The following is a 20,280-nucleotide window of genomic DNA, read 5'->3' on the forward strand; positions in this document are numbered from 1 at the left end:
CAAATCCAGGTATAGGGATGACCCGGTAAAGGTTGTCCAGCTTACGGGGGGCTCCCGGTACCGTGAGGGGAGTTTCCAAGTTCTTGTAGAACGTTTCCCGTAGGATGTCATGTACGGGAAGCTTGAGGAACTCCTTAGGAGGTTGCTCAAAATCTAAAGCCTCTAGAAAGGCTTGAGACTTTTTCGAGTCAGATTCTAGTGGAAGGGATAGGGCAGCAGACATTTCTCTCAGAAATTTAGTGAATGAGGACTGCTCCGGTTTAGAGGTGGCATCGGGTGCCGATGGTTCCTCATCAGATGAGGAGGGATCCTCCTCGGTACCGAGGGGAGTCTCCTCCCACAAATCAGGGTCTCTGACCTCTGGTGCATGTCGAGACACCGGGGTGGAGGGCGCGGTGTGGCGAGTCTTGGACAAAGACTTACCAGAGCGCACTGAAACGGTACCAGGGGAGGACGATCGGCGTCGTTCTCGGTCCCGAGAAGAATGCCGTACCACCTGGTGCCGAGAAGGATCCACATTGGTCTGAGAATGAACCACCGGATCGGCGTGAAGTTGTTGAGCCGAAAGGATCGGCATAGAGGTGTTTACCGGTACCGAAGGAGTGGACACCGGGGGCTCGGTGCGGGGCTCGGGCCGGTCTGGTACCGGAAGGAGCGGTGCCAGGATAGAGGGTAACAGCTGTTCAAGTTGTTTCTTCAACTGTTCCTGAAGCTGAGCTTTGAGAATGACCGAGATACGGTCATCTAGGGGTGGCATCGGAACCGCTTTCTTTTTCTTCGGTTCCTTGGATGCCGCTCCACGCCCCGGCGATGAGGAGGCCGATGACGAGGCACTCACCGATATCGGGGCGGAGCGTTTGCGGGACCGGTGCGATGCCGGTAGGGACGGTGTCGCCACCGTAGCTGGAGGGCGCTCGAGGGAAGAGGAAGGCTTCTTAGCCGGCTTACCTGGCGCCAGAGACGCCGATGTGGGGTCGGGCGGTGTCGAAGTAGACGGTGCCGATTTCTGTGGTACCGCTGTCGATGTCGAGGAGTCCATCGCCGACTCGGTGCCGAAAAGAAGAGTTTGTTGGATTCTTCGGTTTTTAAGCGTTCGTTTTTGCAGAGTGGCACAGCGGGTGCAGGAGTCTGCCCGATGCTCCGGACCCAGACACTGCAAACACCAATTGTGTGGGTCAGAAACGGAGATCGGGCGTGCACACCGCTGGCACTTCTTAAAACCGACCTGCGGGGGCATGAAGGGGAAGATAGCCTCCGCAAAATCGAAGTCCGAGGCCTGTATAATGGCAACAGGCCCCGCCGGGGCAAAAACGAAAGAAAAAGGAAAAATGAAAGTTTTTTTTTTTTTTTTTTTTTGCAAATCAAAGAAAAAGTAAACCCGAAGGTAAAGAGAGAAAAAATTAGGAAAAAAACGCGAGCGGGAAGGCGAAAAAGTGATTTCAACGGCCGTTGAAAAAATACACGCGTCTTCTTCGCTCCGCGGAAACGAAGAAACTGGGGACCACGCACTCCTCCGTCGGGCGGGAAGGCACTCGCGCACGCGCGGTGCGGCCAACTAGAAACTTCTAGTTAAAAAGGTCCGTACCGAGGGCTCCGTCGGTGACGTCACCCATGTGTTAAGAATATGCTGCCTGCTTGTCCTGGGATAAGTGGCTGATAAAGTCTGACCACATTCTAATCCACTTCAATAAAAATGTTTTGATGGCATTGCAGAAAATTTCCAAAAAACATTACTGCAGTTATTCCTTTTTCCTGTTGTTATATTCTTGGATTATTCCCAAGAAAACTGGGAAAACTACCTTATGGCAAGGAACATAGTGAAAAAAATCTGCAGGAAAACATGATGACTCAGTTAATTGTCATCCTGCAAACATACACATCTTTGTAAAGATTTGGAAATGATTGTTACTCAGTTAATTGAACTGTATTTGGATCATTACAATGTTCTGCTGCCTTTTTTTTTGTAGGGAAGCCAGTACTGAAACTCTATTTGGCTTATTGGTTCACACATCAGACAGCTGCTGTGTTTAGGTTGCCATGAGATTCTTTTGCAATTCAACCTTTTGGCCGCATTTAACGTTATACACTATGTAGTTTTATTGAGAATACTGAGTGATTATAGGAATTACAGGTTTTTCCCCCCTGGTTTCTTAGAGGAACTGGCTTACAGGGTGAAGTGTAAGGACCAACTGTCAAAAGCTATGGAAGGCTATAAGTGGGGTACAACAGGGCTCCCCACTGTCTCCCATTCTTTATAATGTTCTGATGACCTCCCTGAGGGTATTTATGGTTGATGGAATTACATTTAGGCAGATCTTACTTTATACCAACTCTATAAGAGCAAATAATTATTTTTAGACACAATTGAAAAATGGGCATTAGAATTTAAGCTTAAACTTAATGCAGATAAAACAAAGATGATTTGGCTTGGAACGATGAAGGTGCCATTGATGAAAATGTTCTTCCACTGAAAAATGAAGCAGTTGTAAGGGTGTTAGGAGTTTGGGTGAGCTCCATGTTACAATTTGGAACATCAAATTATTTTGCTTAGCAAAAGCATTTTTGGAAATTGAAACAACTAAAGCATATAAGGGAATATTTTTCACTTCAAAGATTTTGTTGTTAGTTGGATTATTGTAGTATTCCTTCCTTGAGACTCACAAAGAAATTAGGGTGACCGCACAACACTCCAGAATACAGTGGTCAGCTGGTTTGTCAGGGTGGATGATGGTGATATAGTGACTCCAGTGTTGCCAGGACTGCACTGGCTTCCTGTGGAAACATGATTGATGTGCATATTGGGAAGACTATTACTACTTATTTCTATCATCTTACCTGAGCTATCTTTTCCAAGCTGAAGAGCCCTAACCTCTTTAGGCTTTCCTCATACAAGAGGAGTTCCAACCCCTTTTATCATCTTGGTTGCTCTTCTTTGAACCTCTTCTAGTTCCGCTATATCTTTTTTGAGCTAAGGGGACCAGACCGGAACACAATAATCAAGGTAAGGTTGCACCATGGACCAATACCAAAGTATTATAACATTGTAAGCCTTGTTTACCATCCCTTGTCTAATAATTCCTAGCATCTTGTTTGCTTTTTTGGCTGCTACCATTTTTCCTCTCTGTTAGGTCCTAGCTCACATTTGCTAACACCAGCTCTGGCAGGATACACATTTCAAATCTGACATATTGTAATCAGAAAACAGAACATAAAATTTTATTTTTTTCTACCTTTTGTCTGGTCATTATTCAAATCATGTTGGTCCCAGGCTTTGGTTTCTGTTTGTCTTTTGATAACTCGCTTGCCAGGGTCTCCTGCCCATTTGACGTTTTCTTCTTTCTCTGTACTCACCACCCATCTTCCATCTCTGTCTTCCCCTTCTTTTTCCCTTTCCTCCTCGAGGTCTGGCACCTCTTCTTTTTTCTGTCTCCATCGCCACAGTCTAGCATTTCTCTAATGACCCCTCCTTCCAAACTATCCCTTGGGTTCAACTTCTCTCCCTTTCTTTTCCCTCCCTCTCTCCATTCCATTGTCCACCATCTCATGCCCTCTCCTCTTTTTTAAGAGCCATTATTTCTTCTCCTTCCATCCACTTCTCTTTGGACCCCCCCCCTCCCTCCATGTACTTCTAATAGCTACACCAGCGAGTCCCCCAAAGGCCGGCATGTTTCCCCCTTCTCTCCTCCATCATCCAGATTACCCCAGGCCTCACTTTCAAAACTAATTAAAGCCTGCTCAGGATCACTGGTGATGTAGCGATGCTAGCAGACTGCCGTCAGCCTCTGCTGCACAGTCCCTCTACTGCAATCCCGCCCCTCCTCTGATGTCGCATCCTGTTTTGGTCTGGGATGGACCACAGCAGAGGGAACGTGCAGTGTAGGCCAACAGCAGCCTGCTAGAAGTGCTACATCACTTGACATGCCAGCCAGCCTTCAGGGAAACTCCTAAAGATGTGGAGCCAAGAGTAACAGCACTTCCTAACTGACACCCCCCCTCCCCCCTGAAGCAGGAGCAGCAGCGGCACAGCCAGCAAGAGGCAGCGCATAAAACAGGCTTTTCACTGCAAGAGTGCTGCTGCTCCTGTTTTAGGAGGCCCAAAGGTATGCAAGGGAGGAAGGTTGGGCATTGAATTGGAAAGCCAGATTTTTTAAGAAAACAAATTGATTCACAGTCGATTTGAATCAGGCAATAATGCTGACTGTCCCATGAAATCATGTTTTATCTACATGTGCCACAATTTTATAATTGTTTACACTGTTTTACCTGACTTTGAAGTCAGCTTTACTGGTTTGTATTTTCCTGGATCTCCCCTGGAACCCTTTTTAAAAATCAGCATAACATTGGGCACCCTCCAATCTTCAGCTACTACAGGTGATTTTAATGACAGGTTACAGATCACTAACAGCAGATCAGCAATTTATGTCCGAGTTCTTTCGGTACCCTGGTAATTTATCGCTCTTTAACTTGTCAGTTTGGCATAGTATATCTTCCAGGTTCACCAAGATTTCTTTCAGTTCCTCCACATCATCACCCTTAAAAATCATTTCTGTTTCAGGTAGATCTCTTACATCTTCTCCAGTAAAGACTGAAGCAAAATCCTGAGTGTTGTAGAATGGGTGGACCAATTTTTTTACTTCATCAAAATATTTTTAAGACTGGAGGGCACATGAAGTTACAGGGGGATACTTTTTAAACTAATAGAAGGAAATATTTTTTCACACAGAGAATAGTTAACCTGTGGAATGCATTGCCAGAGGATGTGGTAACTGCAGGTAATGTAGTTAGTTTAAAAAAAAGTTTGGATAAGCTCCTTGAGGAAAAGTCCATAGTTTGCTAGTGAGCCAGTCATGGAAGAAGCCATGTCTGAACTGTAGGGAGAATGAGGTAACACCTCCCAGCTGTATTGCATAGTTTTTCAATGACGAGTGGAGAGCACCATCTTCCCCACAACCAAACAAATTTTGATGAGCTCAATCAAAAGACAAACAAATGATGATTTTTGCTTATGATCATGAAGACCGATGTATAATTACACAATGGGGGGATGACATTGGGAAAAGGCAACCTAGAAAAGGACTTGGGGATTTTGGTGGATAAAACAATAAAACCGGCAGCGCAATGCGCAGCGGCCTCAAAAAAGGCGAACAGAATGTTGGGCATTATCAAAAAAGGTATCACTAGCAGAACCAAGGAAGTTATCCTCCCGCTGTACAGGGCAATGGTGCGACTGCATCTGGAATACTGCGTCCAGTACTGGTCGCCGTGCCTAAAGAAAGACATGGCGATACTCGAGAGGGTCCAGAGAAGAGCAACAAAAATGATAAAGGGCATGGAAAACCTCTCATATGCTGAGAGGCTGGGGCTCTTTTCCCTGGAAAAACGGAGACTTAGAGGGGATATGATAGAAACTTATAAGATCATGAAGGGTATGGTGAAGGTAGAGAGAGACAGATTCTTCAGACTGGCGGGGGCAACAAAAATTAGAGGGCACTCAAAAAAATTGAGTGGAGATAGATTTAGAACAAATGCTAGGAAGTTCTTCTTCACCCAGAGGGTGGTGGACACTTGGAATGCGCTTCCAGAGGAGGTGGTTGAGCAGAGTACGATTTTGGGTTTCAAAAAGGGATTGGACGAGTTCTTGAAGGGAAAGGGGATCCAGGGGTATAATGAGTAATAGATCACTACAGGTCATTGACCTGGAGGGCCGCCGCGGGAGCGGACTGCTGGGCGTGATGGACCTATGGTCTGACTCGGCAGAGGCAATGCTTATGTTCTTAAGACATCATCATCACAAAGTTCCATGTGGAAGAAGTGTCACAGAAGTGTATTATTGTGATTTCCCCAAAAATGCACAGAAAAATGCACAAAACCCGACCTCAGTTGCTCTTGGCTGGGCCACTCATTCTTCACAATGCTTGTCTGCACATAGGGAATGTCGTCATTGAAAAACTACGCAAATACAACTGGGAGGTGTTACCTCACTCTCCCTACAGTCCAGACATGAGTCCACCAGACTTTGACCTTTTCCAAAGTTGAAACAACCTATGCATGGACATCGTTTTGCATCTCTGGAAGAGCTTTCTTCTGCCAGTACCCGAACCATTCGGCAATTATCTTGGATGAAATAATGAAGCTTCCCAGATGTTAGGACTCAGTCATTGCAAAGCAGGGAGACTATACTGAAGGACTGTAAAGAAATACTTGAAAAAAAATAAAACATGTAAATTTAAAAAAATAGTGTGCATTATTTATGAAATGACCCTTGTATTTCAGGAACATAGATGTGAGCCCATGGGGACAGATAGAGACAATGCTTGATGTACCTGTATGTAAACCACGTTGAGTGTGGTTGTAAAATGACAAAAAGGCGCTATAGAAGTCCCAATCCCTTTCCTTTATTGGAGTTTTGATAGCAGAGTTTTCATATAGCTATCTTATGATAAAAGTGTTTACTAAAGCTTAGTATGTACTAGTGCAGTGGTTCCCAACCCTGTCCTGGAGGACAGGCCAATCGAGTTTTCAGACTAGCCCCAATAAATATGCATGAGAGAGATTTGCATATAATGGAAGTGACAGGCATGCAAATCTGCTCCATGCATATTCATTAGGGTGATTCTGAAAACCCGATTGGCCTGTCCTCCAGGACAGGGTTGGGAACTACTGTTTAACTAGTGCTGCCTGATTCACCAATTCACTTCAATGAATCAATTCATTCACCCCCCCCCCCCCCCAAATTGGACTCACCAATTCAGTGAACAGCCCTCTGCCCAGGAGAGGCCTGACATACCTTCAGGGCTTCCTAAAGCTGCAGCGACAGTGGACAGCTAGCAGATGCAGGGAAGCTTTGCGTTGCGTGCCCAGTGGGGCCTTCCCTTTGCCGTGTCATTGATAACACAGCAGAGGGAAGCCCTGGTAAGGTAGGCTGTGAACAGTCTGTTCAGAATCTGCGCCTGCTAGCCATCTACCACTGCTGCATCAGGAGACCCAACGGCATGTCAGATCTCGGAAGGGGGGCTGTCAGTTAGGGAGTGCTGCACAGATGGATGGAAAGCTGTTGCACAAGGGGATATGAGAGATGGAAAGCTGCTACACATGGGAGAAGAGAGGAATTGTTGGACATGAGGTGGAGGAGAGGAAGGGAGTGCAACAGAGGTAGAAAGGGTTGATGCATAGGGTAGAGGGCAGGAAGAGATATGGAGGGGAAGAGAGAGGTTTAACCCAGGGCACAAGGTAGGGGAGAGAGAGATGGTAGACAGTGGGAAAGAAATGTTGGATATTGCAGTGGAAGGAAAGGTACAGAAATGGAAGATGGATGGTGAGCACAGAGAAAGAAGAAAATGTCAAATGGGCAGGAGATCCCAGTGAGCGAGTTAACAGAAGGCAAACAGAAACCACAGCCTGGGACCAACATGATTTGAATAATAAAATGACCAGACAACAAAAGGTAGGAAAAAATAATTTTATTTTCTATTTTGTGATTATAATATGTCAGATCTGAAATGTGTACCCTGCCAGAGCAGTGTTAGACAGTGAGTGTGAGCTAGGACCTAACAGAGAGAAAAATAGTCTTTTTTGTTTAAACCACAACGCCAGTATGGGGTTGGAGAGGGCAACATTGGGTGGAATGGGTGAAGAGGCTACAAAATAAACCCACTATGATGTTTGAAAAAAACACCCAAGTGGGCAGGAAAAGCGAATCAGATTGAAAAATCCATTGAATAGGCTGGAATTTAATAAAAAAATATTTTCCCTGAATTGGGCAGAACTAGTGTGTACTAGCAGATGTTAGTTAGCATGTGCTAAGTGCTACATAGTCTTAGGTATAAAATAGTGCACACAGCATTTAGCCTGGGATGTTTTAGTAAAAAGGGCTCCTAAGTTTCTACATTTAATGCAACCTCTCATTGTTACTGCGATGTTCAGTTCTACTGGTTTCCAATATGTATTTTCTTAATTTTAGTTCTAAATTTTCAGATGCACTTGGATTTGACCTGATCAGATCCTAGTACATCTAAGATATACTGTAGCTTTACATGGGAAAATGTTTCAATGGATCTGAAGATGATTATGTGAACTAACTGGGAGCTGAACTAGGAATGTCAAAAATAGGAAGGGGGGGGGGGGAGGAGACATGTTGCACATAGGGGTGGAGAGAGAAGAAATGCTGTGAAGTGGTGGGGAGGGGAAAGAGCGGGAGACTGATCCAGGACAGAAGGGAGTGAGAATGCTGTACAATGAGAGGAAGGGAAAAATGGTGGTCAATGGTAGGAGGAACCAATGGACAGCAACCAAAGAAGAATTTGCTGAAGAGAGGAAAGCAGAAAGAAGAGAACCTGGAACCGACCAGATGGAAAAAAATACATCTCCAGACAACAAAGGTAAAAAAGAAATCTATTGACTGAAATACATTAGCATTGGGAAATGCCTATAGCAGATGTCTTTGTCTTGTGTTCAATTGAAACAGGGAATATATATCCAAGAATGAGAGTCAGTAAAGCTTGTTGGATAGATCAAGAACAAACCGACTATAGTGAAAAAACTGGTCTCGAGGGAGTAATCCTATATTTATATGGTACGCTCAGAGATATGAAACTCCAGAAGAGGGGGAGGTAACCCCCTCTTATATTTAAGAGTTTACCAGCCAGTCATTGTGAACTTCATATTGAAATTACTCTCCGAGACCTGTAAGTTCAATTTAGTTTTAAATATATAATTTCTTTATGTAAAATCTTGTACATTGAAATTTGCATGTGAAGAAATCACTGGAAGGCTAGACTTAACTTATCTTTTGAAAAACGTTCTAGGGGGTCCCTAGAGTTAGCCTCTAATTCAGTAGCATAATGAACTACTTTTGAAGTTTATGGGGATGGATTCAATTACTTGCGGAGACGGATTTGATTCCAACAGGAATGGACAGATTGGGATGGGTTTGATTTCTGTCCCCACGCAACTCTCTAATGCACAGCCTACTTATAGATTAAGTCAAAGCTCAATGATTCTCAGTCTCCATCTGCTGGTAGGAGTACATAATACCCATCTGTGCCAGTCTACAGGGACACTATAGAGCAGGGTGTCAAAGTCCCTCCTGGAGCATTGCAATCCACTTGGGTTTTCAGGATTTCCCCAATGAATATGCAAGAGATCTATTTGCATGCACTGCTTTCATTGTATGCTAATAGATCTCATGCATACTCATTGGGGAAATCCTGAAAACCCGATTGGACTGCATATTCATTGGGGAAATCCTGAAAACCCGACTGGATTGCAGCCCTCCATAAGGGACTTTGACACCCCTGCTATAGAGAAATGTATTTGTAAACAATGTCACTCCTAAAATTTAACTTTACAAAATTTAATTGGATGTTCAGTGCTTACTGAGATTTGCAGTTTAAAAAAAAAATAAAAATTTTTTTTTAGAGGGCATCAAATCTCCAAGAGGTCAAATGGTTGGGCTTTCTACCAAAAGAAACTCAAATGTATCCAGCCCAATAAATCATATGCCCTCTTTGATATTTGTAATAAATAGGTGCTCAATCATGAATGTTCATATAAACTACAAAAAAAATTCTAATAAAAAGAATACTGAGCCAAGACTGCACTGTCTCAACAATGATCAACTTCAGGTTCCTTGATCTGGAAAGGAGTGCAGTAGTACTTGGTGTACCAGACTGTTCAAATCCCACTGCTGCACCAAGTGATCCTGTGCAAGTCTCTTAATCCTCCATTGACTTAAATATAAAACTTAGGGACCATTTTCCTAAGTTACACTAAAAAGTAGTCTGCACTTGTAACTAGTCAAAGTGGACATGGCTTGTGCTGCAAAAGACCATATAGGCACCAGTAGGAGCCCTTGTGGCATACATTTCCGGCATCTACTTTACATGTGGCTGCGATTCTACAACCAGCATTGATACATGACTGAAATGTGACTGACATCGGCCAATACCAGCGCCAGTTGCAGAATCCAATCTAAAATGTCAAAAGTCGAACTTAGACATCATATCAAGAAGACTCAGCTAAAAATCCCTACCACATACCCAAGTCAATGTCAATAAACAGACACAAAAGAAGCATTTTATACAGAAGACAACTAGAGGCCCTATTTCTTTCAATAGCAGCTATCAAAAAATTTTAAAAGAAGAATGTGACATTTAAACTCTGGATGGTTGGTTGATTAAGCCAGCCAATTAAAATACATAAGCTGGTAGCAGTAGATGCATCATCGATGTTACTATATATCCTCATTCCTCAAGCATGAGAGCAACATTTTGTTTCACAATTTTTTTGTACACTAAAGTGTCCTTTCTTCTGCCATCTGAGTGCTCGCTCATAGTACTTAAGCGCTTACTTTCAAGAATACACATTATCTTTACTGGGCACTGTACACATTTTATCCCCCCAACATAAAATGATAATTAATTTTTACATATTACACAATGAAACCCAAAACAATGTTTCTGTTAATCAAAATAATCTTCTATGTCAATGTTTGGATCCAAAAGATCTTCTCCATACGCAGAAAGATCCATCTGATTTAAAATTAAATTTTCAAATGTCTCATCTAAGTCTGTTTCCCCAATCAACACAGCCCCCATCATTCGTCCATTTTGCATAACCACTTTAACATATTCATACCCTTTGGTACATCGCAGCATTAAGTCATGATCGGAACCCAAACCCTGGCCATTGAATTTTCCCAACAGAACTACCTTGTAATTAAAAAATTTAGTGATATGAGCAAAGAGTTCAAAGCAGAAATCCAGTTCAATAGGTTCACCACATATATCTGCTGCAATGCATTTAGCTGCATACCATCCCATCTGTCTAGCCTGAGTCCACAGCCTCATCTGTTGCCAGAATGGGCTATGTTTCCAAGAAGCTGTGCAGACATCACCTGCTGCATATACGTGATCTATCGAAGTACACATATGGTCATCCACCTTTAGGCCTCCATCTTCTGCTACAACAAAATTGTTGCCACTCAGAAAAGGCTGAACATTTGGTAAAACTCCAGTTGCGCTCACAATGAAATCGCAGCCATATATCTTCCCATTGGTCAACTCAATATAGACTGGCCATAGCTCCTGATCTAACTTTGTATTCTGCTCATCATCTTCACCATTAGGAAAAGCCAAAGACACGTCACTTAATTGCTTAAATTCTTCATGGAGATATATCTTCTTTACTTCACACAAGGTCTCTATGTGAACTTTATGGGAAAACTCCTTACAAGCTTTCAATTTTAAACCTTCATGCCAATCGGGACCCAAAGCACTGCCCAGTTCAGTATCCTCTCCTTTTCTCCCTACTTTTTGTTCAGTTTCTGATTTGCCCTCCGTTGTATATTTGGTTCTTTTGCAAGCAACGGGAACCTCCGGCTTTTCCACCGCCAGCTTTGGAATCAAGAACTCAGCCGCCCCCGCGTCGAAGAAAGTGTTACCAATTGCTTTGTCCTTGATGGCCCAGATCACCTCACATCCTTCGATTTCGTACACCAACTCCAGCGCGATGCCCCCGTTTCCCACCACTGCCACGCGTCTCGCTTTTGCGAGGTGCTTCTGGAATTCCTGGACGCTGTCCGTGTCACGGATCCCCAGCACATAGGGGTTTCCGTCGGAAATTAACTTGGGCCTAGCGCCCGTACAGACGCAGAGCTTCTCGTAGTGGTGTTGCCGGCCATCCTCCGTCCACAACTGGTGCTCCGCGCTCTCCAACCGCCTAACGGCCGACTGGATCACCTGAATGTTGGCATGGCGGCTCTCCAGCACGGTGCTCGCCTGCTCCTCCACCTGGAACTCCTCCAACGCCTTGGAGAGCTGCTTGAAGTTAGTCACGGCTTTGATTAGGGGCGACGCCGTCAGCAGGAGTACCTGGCGGGATGGAAAAAGCAGCGCCAGCTGCTCGGCACAGGTCACTCCGGCGATCCCGCCTCCTGCTACCACCAGCGGCGGACCGTCAGCCATTTCATCTAAGCGACCTGGCTGCGAAGGGCGCCCGCAAGAAAACTTCCTGGAAATACGGAATCCTGCACAGCTCAAACTGCACTCATTTCCGTTCACGAGCTCTGCGTTGAGCCGACGTTCCTTTTGTTTACTATCGCCTAAGATGACGCTTGACCTGCGCCTTACTTCGAATCCTCCACTGTACGGGCAGGAGGGTGGAATTAGCGAAGATAGATGGTGCACGAAGAAGTTTGTCCCTTTCGGCTTTCCAGTTGTCGGCAGCCCGTCAAACACTAAAGAACCGGGAAAAGACTGTCTTTTTTTTTTGGTAATTTTATTTAATTTATAATAAACTATGAAAAACATTGATTAAATAAGAATAACCAAAATATCTAATGAGTTTTATAATTGTATGTATGTCTTCATGGAACAAGAAACAAGTATTTTATTTAATTTGTATTTATTGCAATTTTTAAGATAATTTTACAAGAGATCTCTTGTTCAGAAAAAACAGATAGAAACAACATACAAGCAACTCATCAAAATTAACAACAAAACAAAAAGCTTAAATCTTTCTTAGACCACAACCTATTGAAGAGAAGGTACACAGAGTGAACAGAAACTCAAAAATAGAAAATTTCATTAAGGAATAAACTTAACAGCATAGTCCCCCTTAACCTAATTGCTGTTCAAAATTTGCTAAACTTCCCAGCTGGCAGTTTCTTCAAGTCCAGAAAGACTCTTAACCGTTTTATTTATTTATTTAAAATGATTTATAACCCACCTATCCACAAATCTATGTGGGGGGGGGAACAATAATTACATACAAAATCACACTAAAAGATACAAACAAATACAAAACAACAGGAAAGAAACAGCATAAAAAAAGAACTGCTCTAACTCAAACTGTCATACGACTCACACCAAAAAAAGTGCTCAAACAACTGTTCTGGTGTAAAAAAAAAAAGACAAGACATATTTCACTCCAAGGTACTTTATCATGCATTTACAAGGATATGCCAAAATAAATGTTTCTCTGAGAGTTAATGTCTCTGTTCTAAAAGCTAGAAACAACTTTCTCTGCTCCTGTGTGTTCCTTGTGACATCAGGGAATATCCAAACTTTTTTTCCATGAAACAGACTTTGAGTTACAAAAATATAATCTCAAAATAGCATTAACATCTTGCTCAAAGATTAAAGATATTAATAAAGTAGCTCTCTCTGTAGCTTTGGACAATGTGGTGTCTAACAGATCAGTAACATTTAATGGATCACCCATTTTTAAATTTGATTCCTCTACTGCAGTAGCATCAACTACTTTCTTAACAGGCAAACAGTATATACGATTCAAAGGCGGTATATGTTCAGGGGAAATTTTTAGTACTTCAATCTTTTCAACATATTTGGCTATAGTTTTCTAATTGTTCAATGTTTCGATTTAGCAGAAATTTTTTTTTGACCAGTCCATTAGTTAATGCTTGTAGATCATCCACACTGTCTTTAACCTTTTTTATTTCTGAGGCAAATCTTCTTTAGTATTATTCAAGGATTTCCCCAGGCCATCAGTAGTACTTACAAGATTGGCGACTTCCTGGGAAAACCTGACAACCGAAGAGTTCAGCCTCTCAAGAACCGCCCAAATGCTCTTGAGTGTCACCACCATAGGTCTTGTTTCAGAGCCAGCCTCCAAGCTAGCTCCCAGAACTCCATATTGTCAGCATTAGATTACTGTGGTAGAGAATAACATGGTGACAAAATTCATCACCGTTCCAGTCTCCACAGATAACTGCAGGAAACCATACCCATGTTTAAGGAGAGAGGGAAGAATCAGAGTATGAATGGGCACAACCACTGGCCCTCAAGCCTTGCATTGAAGAATGCTAGTGTAGAAGGACTGAGATTGAGATAGCTACTAAAGAATGACATGGAATTGTTTCCCGTGGTTATCTGCAGGGATGAGAATGGTGATGAATTTTGTCACATGTCAGTGGTCCAGAGTGCAAGCAAAGGATTCTGGGATATATTAAACAAATCTGACCCTGGGAATGTTAGTGCAGCAGACTGAATGACTCCTGCCCATTCAGTCTAACAAAAGACATTAAAATGGCACTAAATAACTCCTAAAAGTTCAGTAATTGAGGTTAACAAAGAACTGTTTACATAGTACTGGGGAGTATCCTGCAAAAGCCCTGGACTTTCAAACAGATGTGATAAGGACAAGTACTTAAGGAATTCAGATACAGAATGGCTCCAGCCATAAGCAGAGAAACACTTTTTCATTTCATATAATCTTATTAACAATACATAATTGTTAACCACAAAATTAAACTACACAAAGCATACTGTATGCTTCTCAACATTCATTTCTACCAGAGCACCTGGAATTGATCACACATTCAGAACACAGTACAGGACCACAAACTAAAAGTACTAATATATACAAATGAAACCCTAAGATGCCAGACTCTATATGCAGTACAATACCAGAAATAGAAAGAAATTAATTTCCGCTAACAGTGCCCCCGCAGTGTTGCCGCTAACATTGCATTTGAGTCCTTTGCCCTGAAATAGCCACACAGTGAAACGCCGACTAGCCATTGTCGGCAGTGGATGACAGTGGACCAGAGGCATAGAACGGATTGAGAGGTTGACACAGCAAACTTGACAAGAACTTGAGCAAGATAAGTCCTTCTGTTCTATGCACATTAAATTGCTACATTGATGAGTGTTTGAAAGATTTAAGCCTTGCATAAATATTGCTCAAGCAGTTTTTTTCAAAGCTGATGAGTGGGTTTTCCTCTCTAGTATGCTTGCTCGGTTTTGTACTTGCAGCATATGGGAATCAGAGGCTTTTTTCCCTCCTTTAATGGTGTTTAAATACATTACAATAGTTCATCAGTGAACTGTAAGGCTCTTCATAGTACAGAGCTGTTTAAAGACAGTAATATGATTCTCAATAGGAGAGGTATTTGTTTGATGATATATTTGGTTCTCTCTAGTACCTGCATACAATATATGGAGGGGGAAAATTCCCCTGCCAGGATCAACTGAGCCAGCTGCTGCAGACAGAGACACCCCCAACCAGCAGGAGAGATGCCCAATCCCTCCTGCCATCACCCAAACAATCCATGGCAGGAGGGATGCCCAATAAGAGAACATTTGTGTAGCACTTTATATTTAAAAGAGTAGCCTTCACCATTTTGAATGTAGTTTTAATAAGCATAATGAATTATATTTCATGGTTTTAATCTCAACGCAGTTTAATTGATCTTAAAAGTCTTTTCATTCTGAATGCACTTTAATTGTTTGAAAGTTTTTTTAATTGAACCTGAATATTTATATTTTTAAAGATATTTGTGCAATAAAACAATCATATAATTTATTTAAGAATCCTCCTGTCTGGCTCTCTGGGGTATCTGCTTCTCCAAAGCTTTCACTCCAACTTCACAATTAAATCCGTTAATTTAATTCAAGACACCCGCTGCTAGTAAGAGAAAAAGTAAGTACTGTGCATTAGCACAGAGGATCGCTAAAACAGTCGTCTTCTGTTAAGGGCGTACTCAGATTGTCCTGGAGTATAGGAAAGATCCGGAGGACTCCTGACACGTGCCGATTTATCTTTTACCTTTTTCCTCTCCTTTGGCTCTATCCCACTCGCCTCGGCTTTACAGAGTCCTCCATAGGAAAGGGGCGGTGTCGGCGAAGGCGGAAGGTGCTCGCACAATTCTGTTCCGTGTGGGTTCCCAGTTGCCGGAGGCCCATTATCATCGGCGGACCGGAAGAAGACGATCCTTTTTCCTGCCGACGCAGCCATGGTAAGAGGAGATTGCTTTGAGTGTCGGCGGACCATCCGCTCCCATCCTTTTGTTTTGCGCCATGCTGTTGGGTTCTCGTTAGATAGTCCAAACCTACGAGAACTTTAGGTTCTGAATCTGGGCTTAGTGACGGGGTTAGATGATGGGGACAGAGGAACAGCCATTGCTGCTTGGGCCCTGTGGTGGGGAACAGTGCATGAAGAGGCAGGCTCGGACGGCAGAGGACTAGCCTAGTGGGCAGTGCAGTGGGCTGAGAAGCAGGGGAACCGGGTTTGGATCCCCAGTGCAGCTCCCTGTGACCGTGAACAACTTCCTTGATCCAGGTACAAGTGCCTAGAATTGTGAGCTCTCAAAGGGACAGAGAAAGTACCTGCATATAATAAATGAAGTCGCTTTGCTCGAACCACAAAACGCTCGTGCGTCTTGCGTATCTCTAAGCACGTTGTGGGTCTCTGTTTCTGGGTGATTTAACTTTTGTCTATTTTTGACTTACACAGTCTTGAGATAAGAAGGTAAGGAAGATTTAAAGAAATTAGAAGCCCTCACTTGAGTGAGCTAGCTGACTGTTAGCTGAGAATTTCAGAGTATTGTAGCATACTTTGTGTTAATATTTTATATGATGATACAGCTTTTTATAAGGTTGAAAATTCAGTAGGTTTTTTAAAGTTCTGTATTTTTATTTTAACTTTTTGTATAGAATTTCTCCAGCAAAAATGGCTAGCTTTTCCATGCTCCAGAGCTGATATTTAAGCTATCTTCCAGCTTGAACTCGTTTTCCCTCCTACCCCAGCAGTTTCACTCTCTCTCTTGAACCCCTCCCTAAACTTCTCCCTGTTCCTCCCAGTGCACATGTTCCATATGTCTGTCAAACCCCCAAAAAGACATCCAGAGTGTGCTGTCATACCTTCCTCTTGTATACACACATCCCCCCAGTAAGTGCTCCACCATTATGTTCTATGTTTGCTCTCCATCTAATGCACACCCCACCATAATTTTCTTAATCTCTTTAGCATCCCCACTTTACACACACAATTCTATAACTTGTGAATCCGCCAGCCCTTTCTCTCTTTATCCCCTTTGGCATATAACATACAAGGGACTGCTGAATAGTTCTCAGCCCAACCACTTTTTTCATTACATATTATTTCAAAGGAAAGAAAAAAGTGGAAAATCACTGGACTAAGTGTATAGCCCTTGATGAAGACTGTCCCAACTTTGCAGATTGGGCTGAGAACTTTTCAGCAGCCCCTTGAACACCTTCCTCCTCATACTTCACCCATAGCACTTCATCTTGTTCTCCTTATCTTCTTTTTTCTTGTTCCTTATATGCACATCTTTCTACAGGTACTCCTCATCAGCTTACATCGTTCATCTCCTCTTCCCTGCTCCCAGTGTGTACAGTGCAGTGCAGTTTTTTCATTCTCCTGGTTCCCCTCCATCCCTGGCACTTAACACAAGCAGAGGAGTAGGATGAGAGTGGTTGCATGTTGGGCTGCATCCTGCTCTTCTGCCAGTTGGTTCACACTGTTGAATTTGGACAACAAGGGACATCGTAGAATCCCAGGGTTTGGAATTTAGCAGTGAAAATCAGAATGGCTGGTGAGCAGGGATGGCCCAGTGTGCAATTGTTTTCCTTTTCTTTTGTCAAATGCCAGGGAGGAGGGGGCCTTAGGAAATTAACAGGACAAAAACTGGACTGTATGTGCCGGGGACAGAGGAAAGCTCACAGAAAAATTCAGAGAGGGAGATGCTGTACTGCTTTGGGTCCTGTGCTGAAAGTCTTTGCTGGAAGCATTGAACTTTATGTGCAGAATTCCCCCAGGAGTAATAAGGAGAAGTAGACATCACAGGAGAGATTTAATTCTCTATAGACAATAGGTGTCCAGTCATAGTCGCCAAATTGTCCTTATTACAGTATTCCTCATAATTTATTGATTTAAAAAAAGAGAAAAGCAAATGCCTAAGTATTTTTCACAGGAGTATATCATATTCCTAATCAAGTGAGGTGTTTTTTTTGTGTGTATATTATTTTGAATGCTCACAGCACAATAGACAGTGCAACACAAGGTTTAAAAGATTTTGATGCAAGTAGTTATCAGCACTTTGACTCTATTAAAAGAATCAGTCATGTCCAAGAGTCTTGTTGCCAAGTGATGTGCATGATTTAAGTAGATGTTATGCATGACAGTTTAACTCTTTTTATTTCTACTGAGTGCTTGTTTACACTGGTGTCACTGACTGCTCAGATGAGCTTACAGTCTAATTTGGACAGACAGGACATATATATTTATTTATTTGAAATTTGATATACAGCTTAAAAAATTGTCTAAGCGGTTCACAGAATCATAGTCATTAAAATCAAGGAGAAGACATTAAACAGGAGGGGTTGGGGAGTTTCTTGACGCAATCCAGTTGGGTTTTCAGGATTTCCCCAATGAATATGCATTGAAAGCAGTGCATGCACATAGATCTCATGCATATTCATTGGGGAAATCCTGAAAACCTGACTGGATTGCAGTTCTCAAGGAGGGACTTAGACCCCTGTGATAAACCTACTTGCCTTCAAAGGGCCCTAAGCCAGTTTCAATAAATCTTTCACAAAGGGAACAGAATTTTTCAAGGAACATACAAGGACTAAAGTAGTTGCAAGCACATGAATACTAAAGGATTTACAGTATTAGTATTCTTACCAGGTTCCTGCCATTCTCTAAACTTCATGAGAAGTCCTCTTCCTTCATAAGCAGCAGCCCTCTGCTTTGAGGACTGGAATGTTTCAGATGTAGACATTGGTAGTTAATTGAAAATTAGAGGCTTACTATTTTTCTACCTGAACTAATGTTGTGTGATGCAAATGTGTCGTATAGAAGCGTATATAAATGGTAGCATATTTATTTTCTCTCCACAAGGCTCGTGGTCCCAAGAAGCACCTGAAACGTGTAGCGGCTCCAAAACATTGGATGCTGGATAAATTGACCGGTGTGTTTGTAAGTACCATATAATTTATTTCTATCCAATCTATAGTGGCTTTTGTTTTTAGTTACGACGCTGCCAGTCTTTTAATGCAGCATTTGGATTGAGTCATTTAGCACAGTATTATAAGCCTGAGATCACAAGTCTAACTCTGAAGAAGGCTTTTTAGTGGAAGCCAAAACACGAACCGTGTTGGGTCCAAAGATATAAGTGAAAGGACTCTATATAAGGCTTGGTGTTCTATATATGTGATATGTGTTTATGATTATTTTCAATCAGTTGTAATTGCTCTAAAGGTTGATGTGCACAGTCCCTTCCCCACTTGTTTTCTGTTCTGCCTTGTGTGGGGTTATAATAAAGTGAAAGGAATTTTATTTGTAGATTGAGGAGGTTTTTGAACTGTAATATCAAAATACTTTTTTGGAAGTTTTTGACTGTATTTCTTAGTTATATGGCTAGAAATATTGCCATTGATGGAGGTATAAAATGCTGTTTAGGCTTAATTCCAGGATTGGAATCTAGTGATTTAATTAAATACATATACAGCTTAAATTCCAAAATAAAGGATGGGATGGATATAATGAAACCAAAACAAAAGAGTAGGGTTAAAAGGCTTAAAAAAATACCTGATCCTAATTCATACCTTACCATCCACTGAGACTGCATGTTTTTCTAGAAACATTTATTAAGGAGCTGGATTAGAAGCTTTTAGTTTTTATGCTTCACAATTCTGTTACAAGAAACTGTCTCTAACTGGATAGCCTTAGAGCATAAAATAGAAATTTCCCCTTCCTGCATAATTTTTTAAAAAGTCAGAATAAATTCAAACTTTTGTAATTGGTGGGGGGAAACCTATCCCTGTGGCTGAATAAGCAGTTGAGAACTACATTTCCATCTGGCTCCAATAAGGAGGTTAGAGGTTGCAAGTTTTTACCAAAAATTATAATTCTAACTGCAGAGATGCTACTGCTACTAATCTTTTTTTTTATAGCATTGCTAGGCTTACACATTGATGTACATAAAAACACGTAAGATGATCCTTACTCGACAGAGAGCTTACAGTCTAATCAAATCATACAGACAGGACAAAATAGGGTTAGGGAATTGCTTGTAGTGGAAATAATTAAAACAGACATGGGTACTTTATAAGGGAGTAAAAATTAGACATTAAAGCCCACTTTTTTGAGGCTGCTTTTTAGCCTAGATTTGAATACAACCAGAGAAGAGCTTGATGTACTGACTCAGGAATTTTGTTCAAGGGATATAGTGCAGCAAGATAGAAGGTTGGAGTCTGGAGTTGGCAGTAGAGAAGAAGAGAAAGATAAGAGACTTACCCATGAACAGAGTTCCAGAGGAAGAGTGTAGGGAGATGAGAGGAGAGATACCGAGGAGCTGCAGAATGAATGCATACTACTATAACTACTACTATTTATCATTTCTGTACCACTGAAAGTCGTATGCAGCTCTGTACATTTAACATGCAATAGACAGTCACTGATCAGAAGAGCTTGCAATCTAATTTGGACAGATAGGGATTGGGGAGTTTCTTGCAG

The 20,280-nt window shown here is 42.1% G+C and overlaps 2 protein-coding genes across 2 annotated transcripts in view; one reads left to right on the forward strand and one right to left on the reverse strand.

Moving 5' to 3' along the window:
• Positions 1-7,443: 7,443 nt before the first annotated feature.
• On the reverse strand, positions 7,444-12,124 carry PYROXD1 (pyridine nucleotide-disulphide oxidoreductase domain 1). The gene has a single exon (XM_033944736.1). It carries the CDS (start codon positions 11,961-11,963, stop codon positions 10,461-10,463), a length of 1,503 nt encoding a protein of 500 aa, XP_033800627.1. The 5' UTR covers positions 11,964-12,124; the 3' UTR covers positions 7,444-10,460.
• A 3,554-nt stretch (positions 12,125-15,678) lies between these two features.
• Positions 15,679-20,280, forward strand: part of RPS4X (ribosomal protein S4 X-linked) — a 30,153-nt gene continuing 25,551 nt past the window's right edge. The window contains exons 1-2 of the mRNA XM_033944737.1: positions 15,679-15,757; positions 18,664-18,741. Coding sequence (XP_033800628.1) covers positions 15,755-15,757; positions 18,664-18,741 — 81 coding nt within the window. The 5' untranslated portion in view covers positions 15,679-15,754. The remainder of the gene's footprint in view (positions 15,758-18,663; positions 18,742-20,280) is intronic.

The sequence above is a fragment of the Geotrypetes seraphini genome, chromosome 5 (genome assembly GCF_902459505.1).
Source record: "Geotrypetes seraphini chromosome 5, aGeoSer1.1, whole genome shotgun sequence".
In the NCBI taxonomy this organism is placed as follows: Eukaryota; Metazoa; Chordata; class Amphibia; order Gymnophiona; family Dermophiidae; genus Geotrypetes; species Geotrypetes seraphini.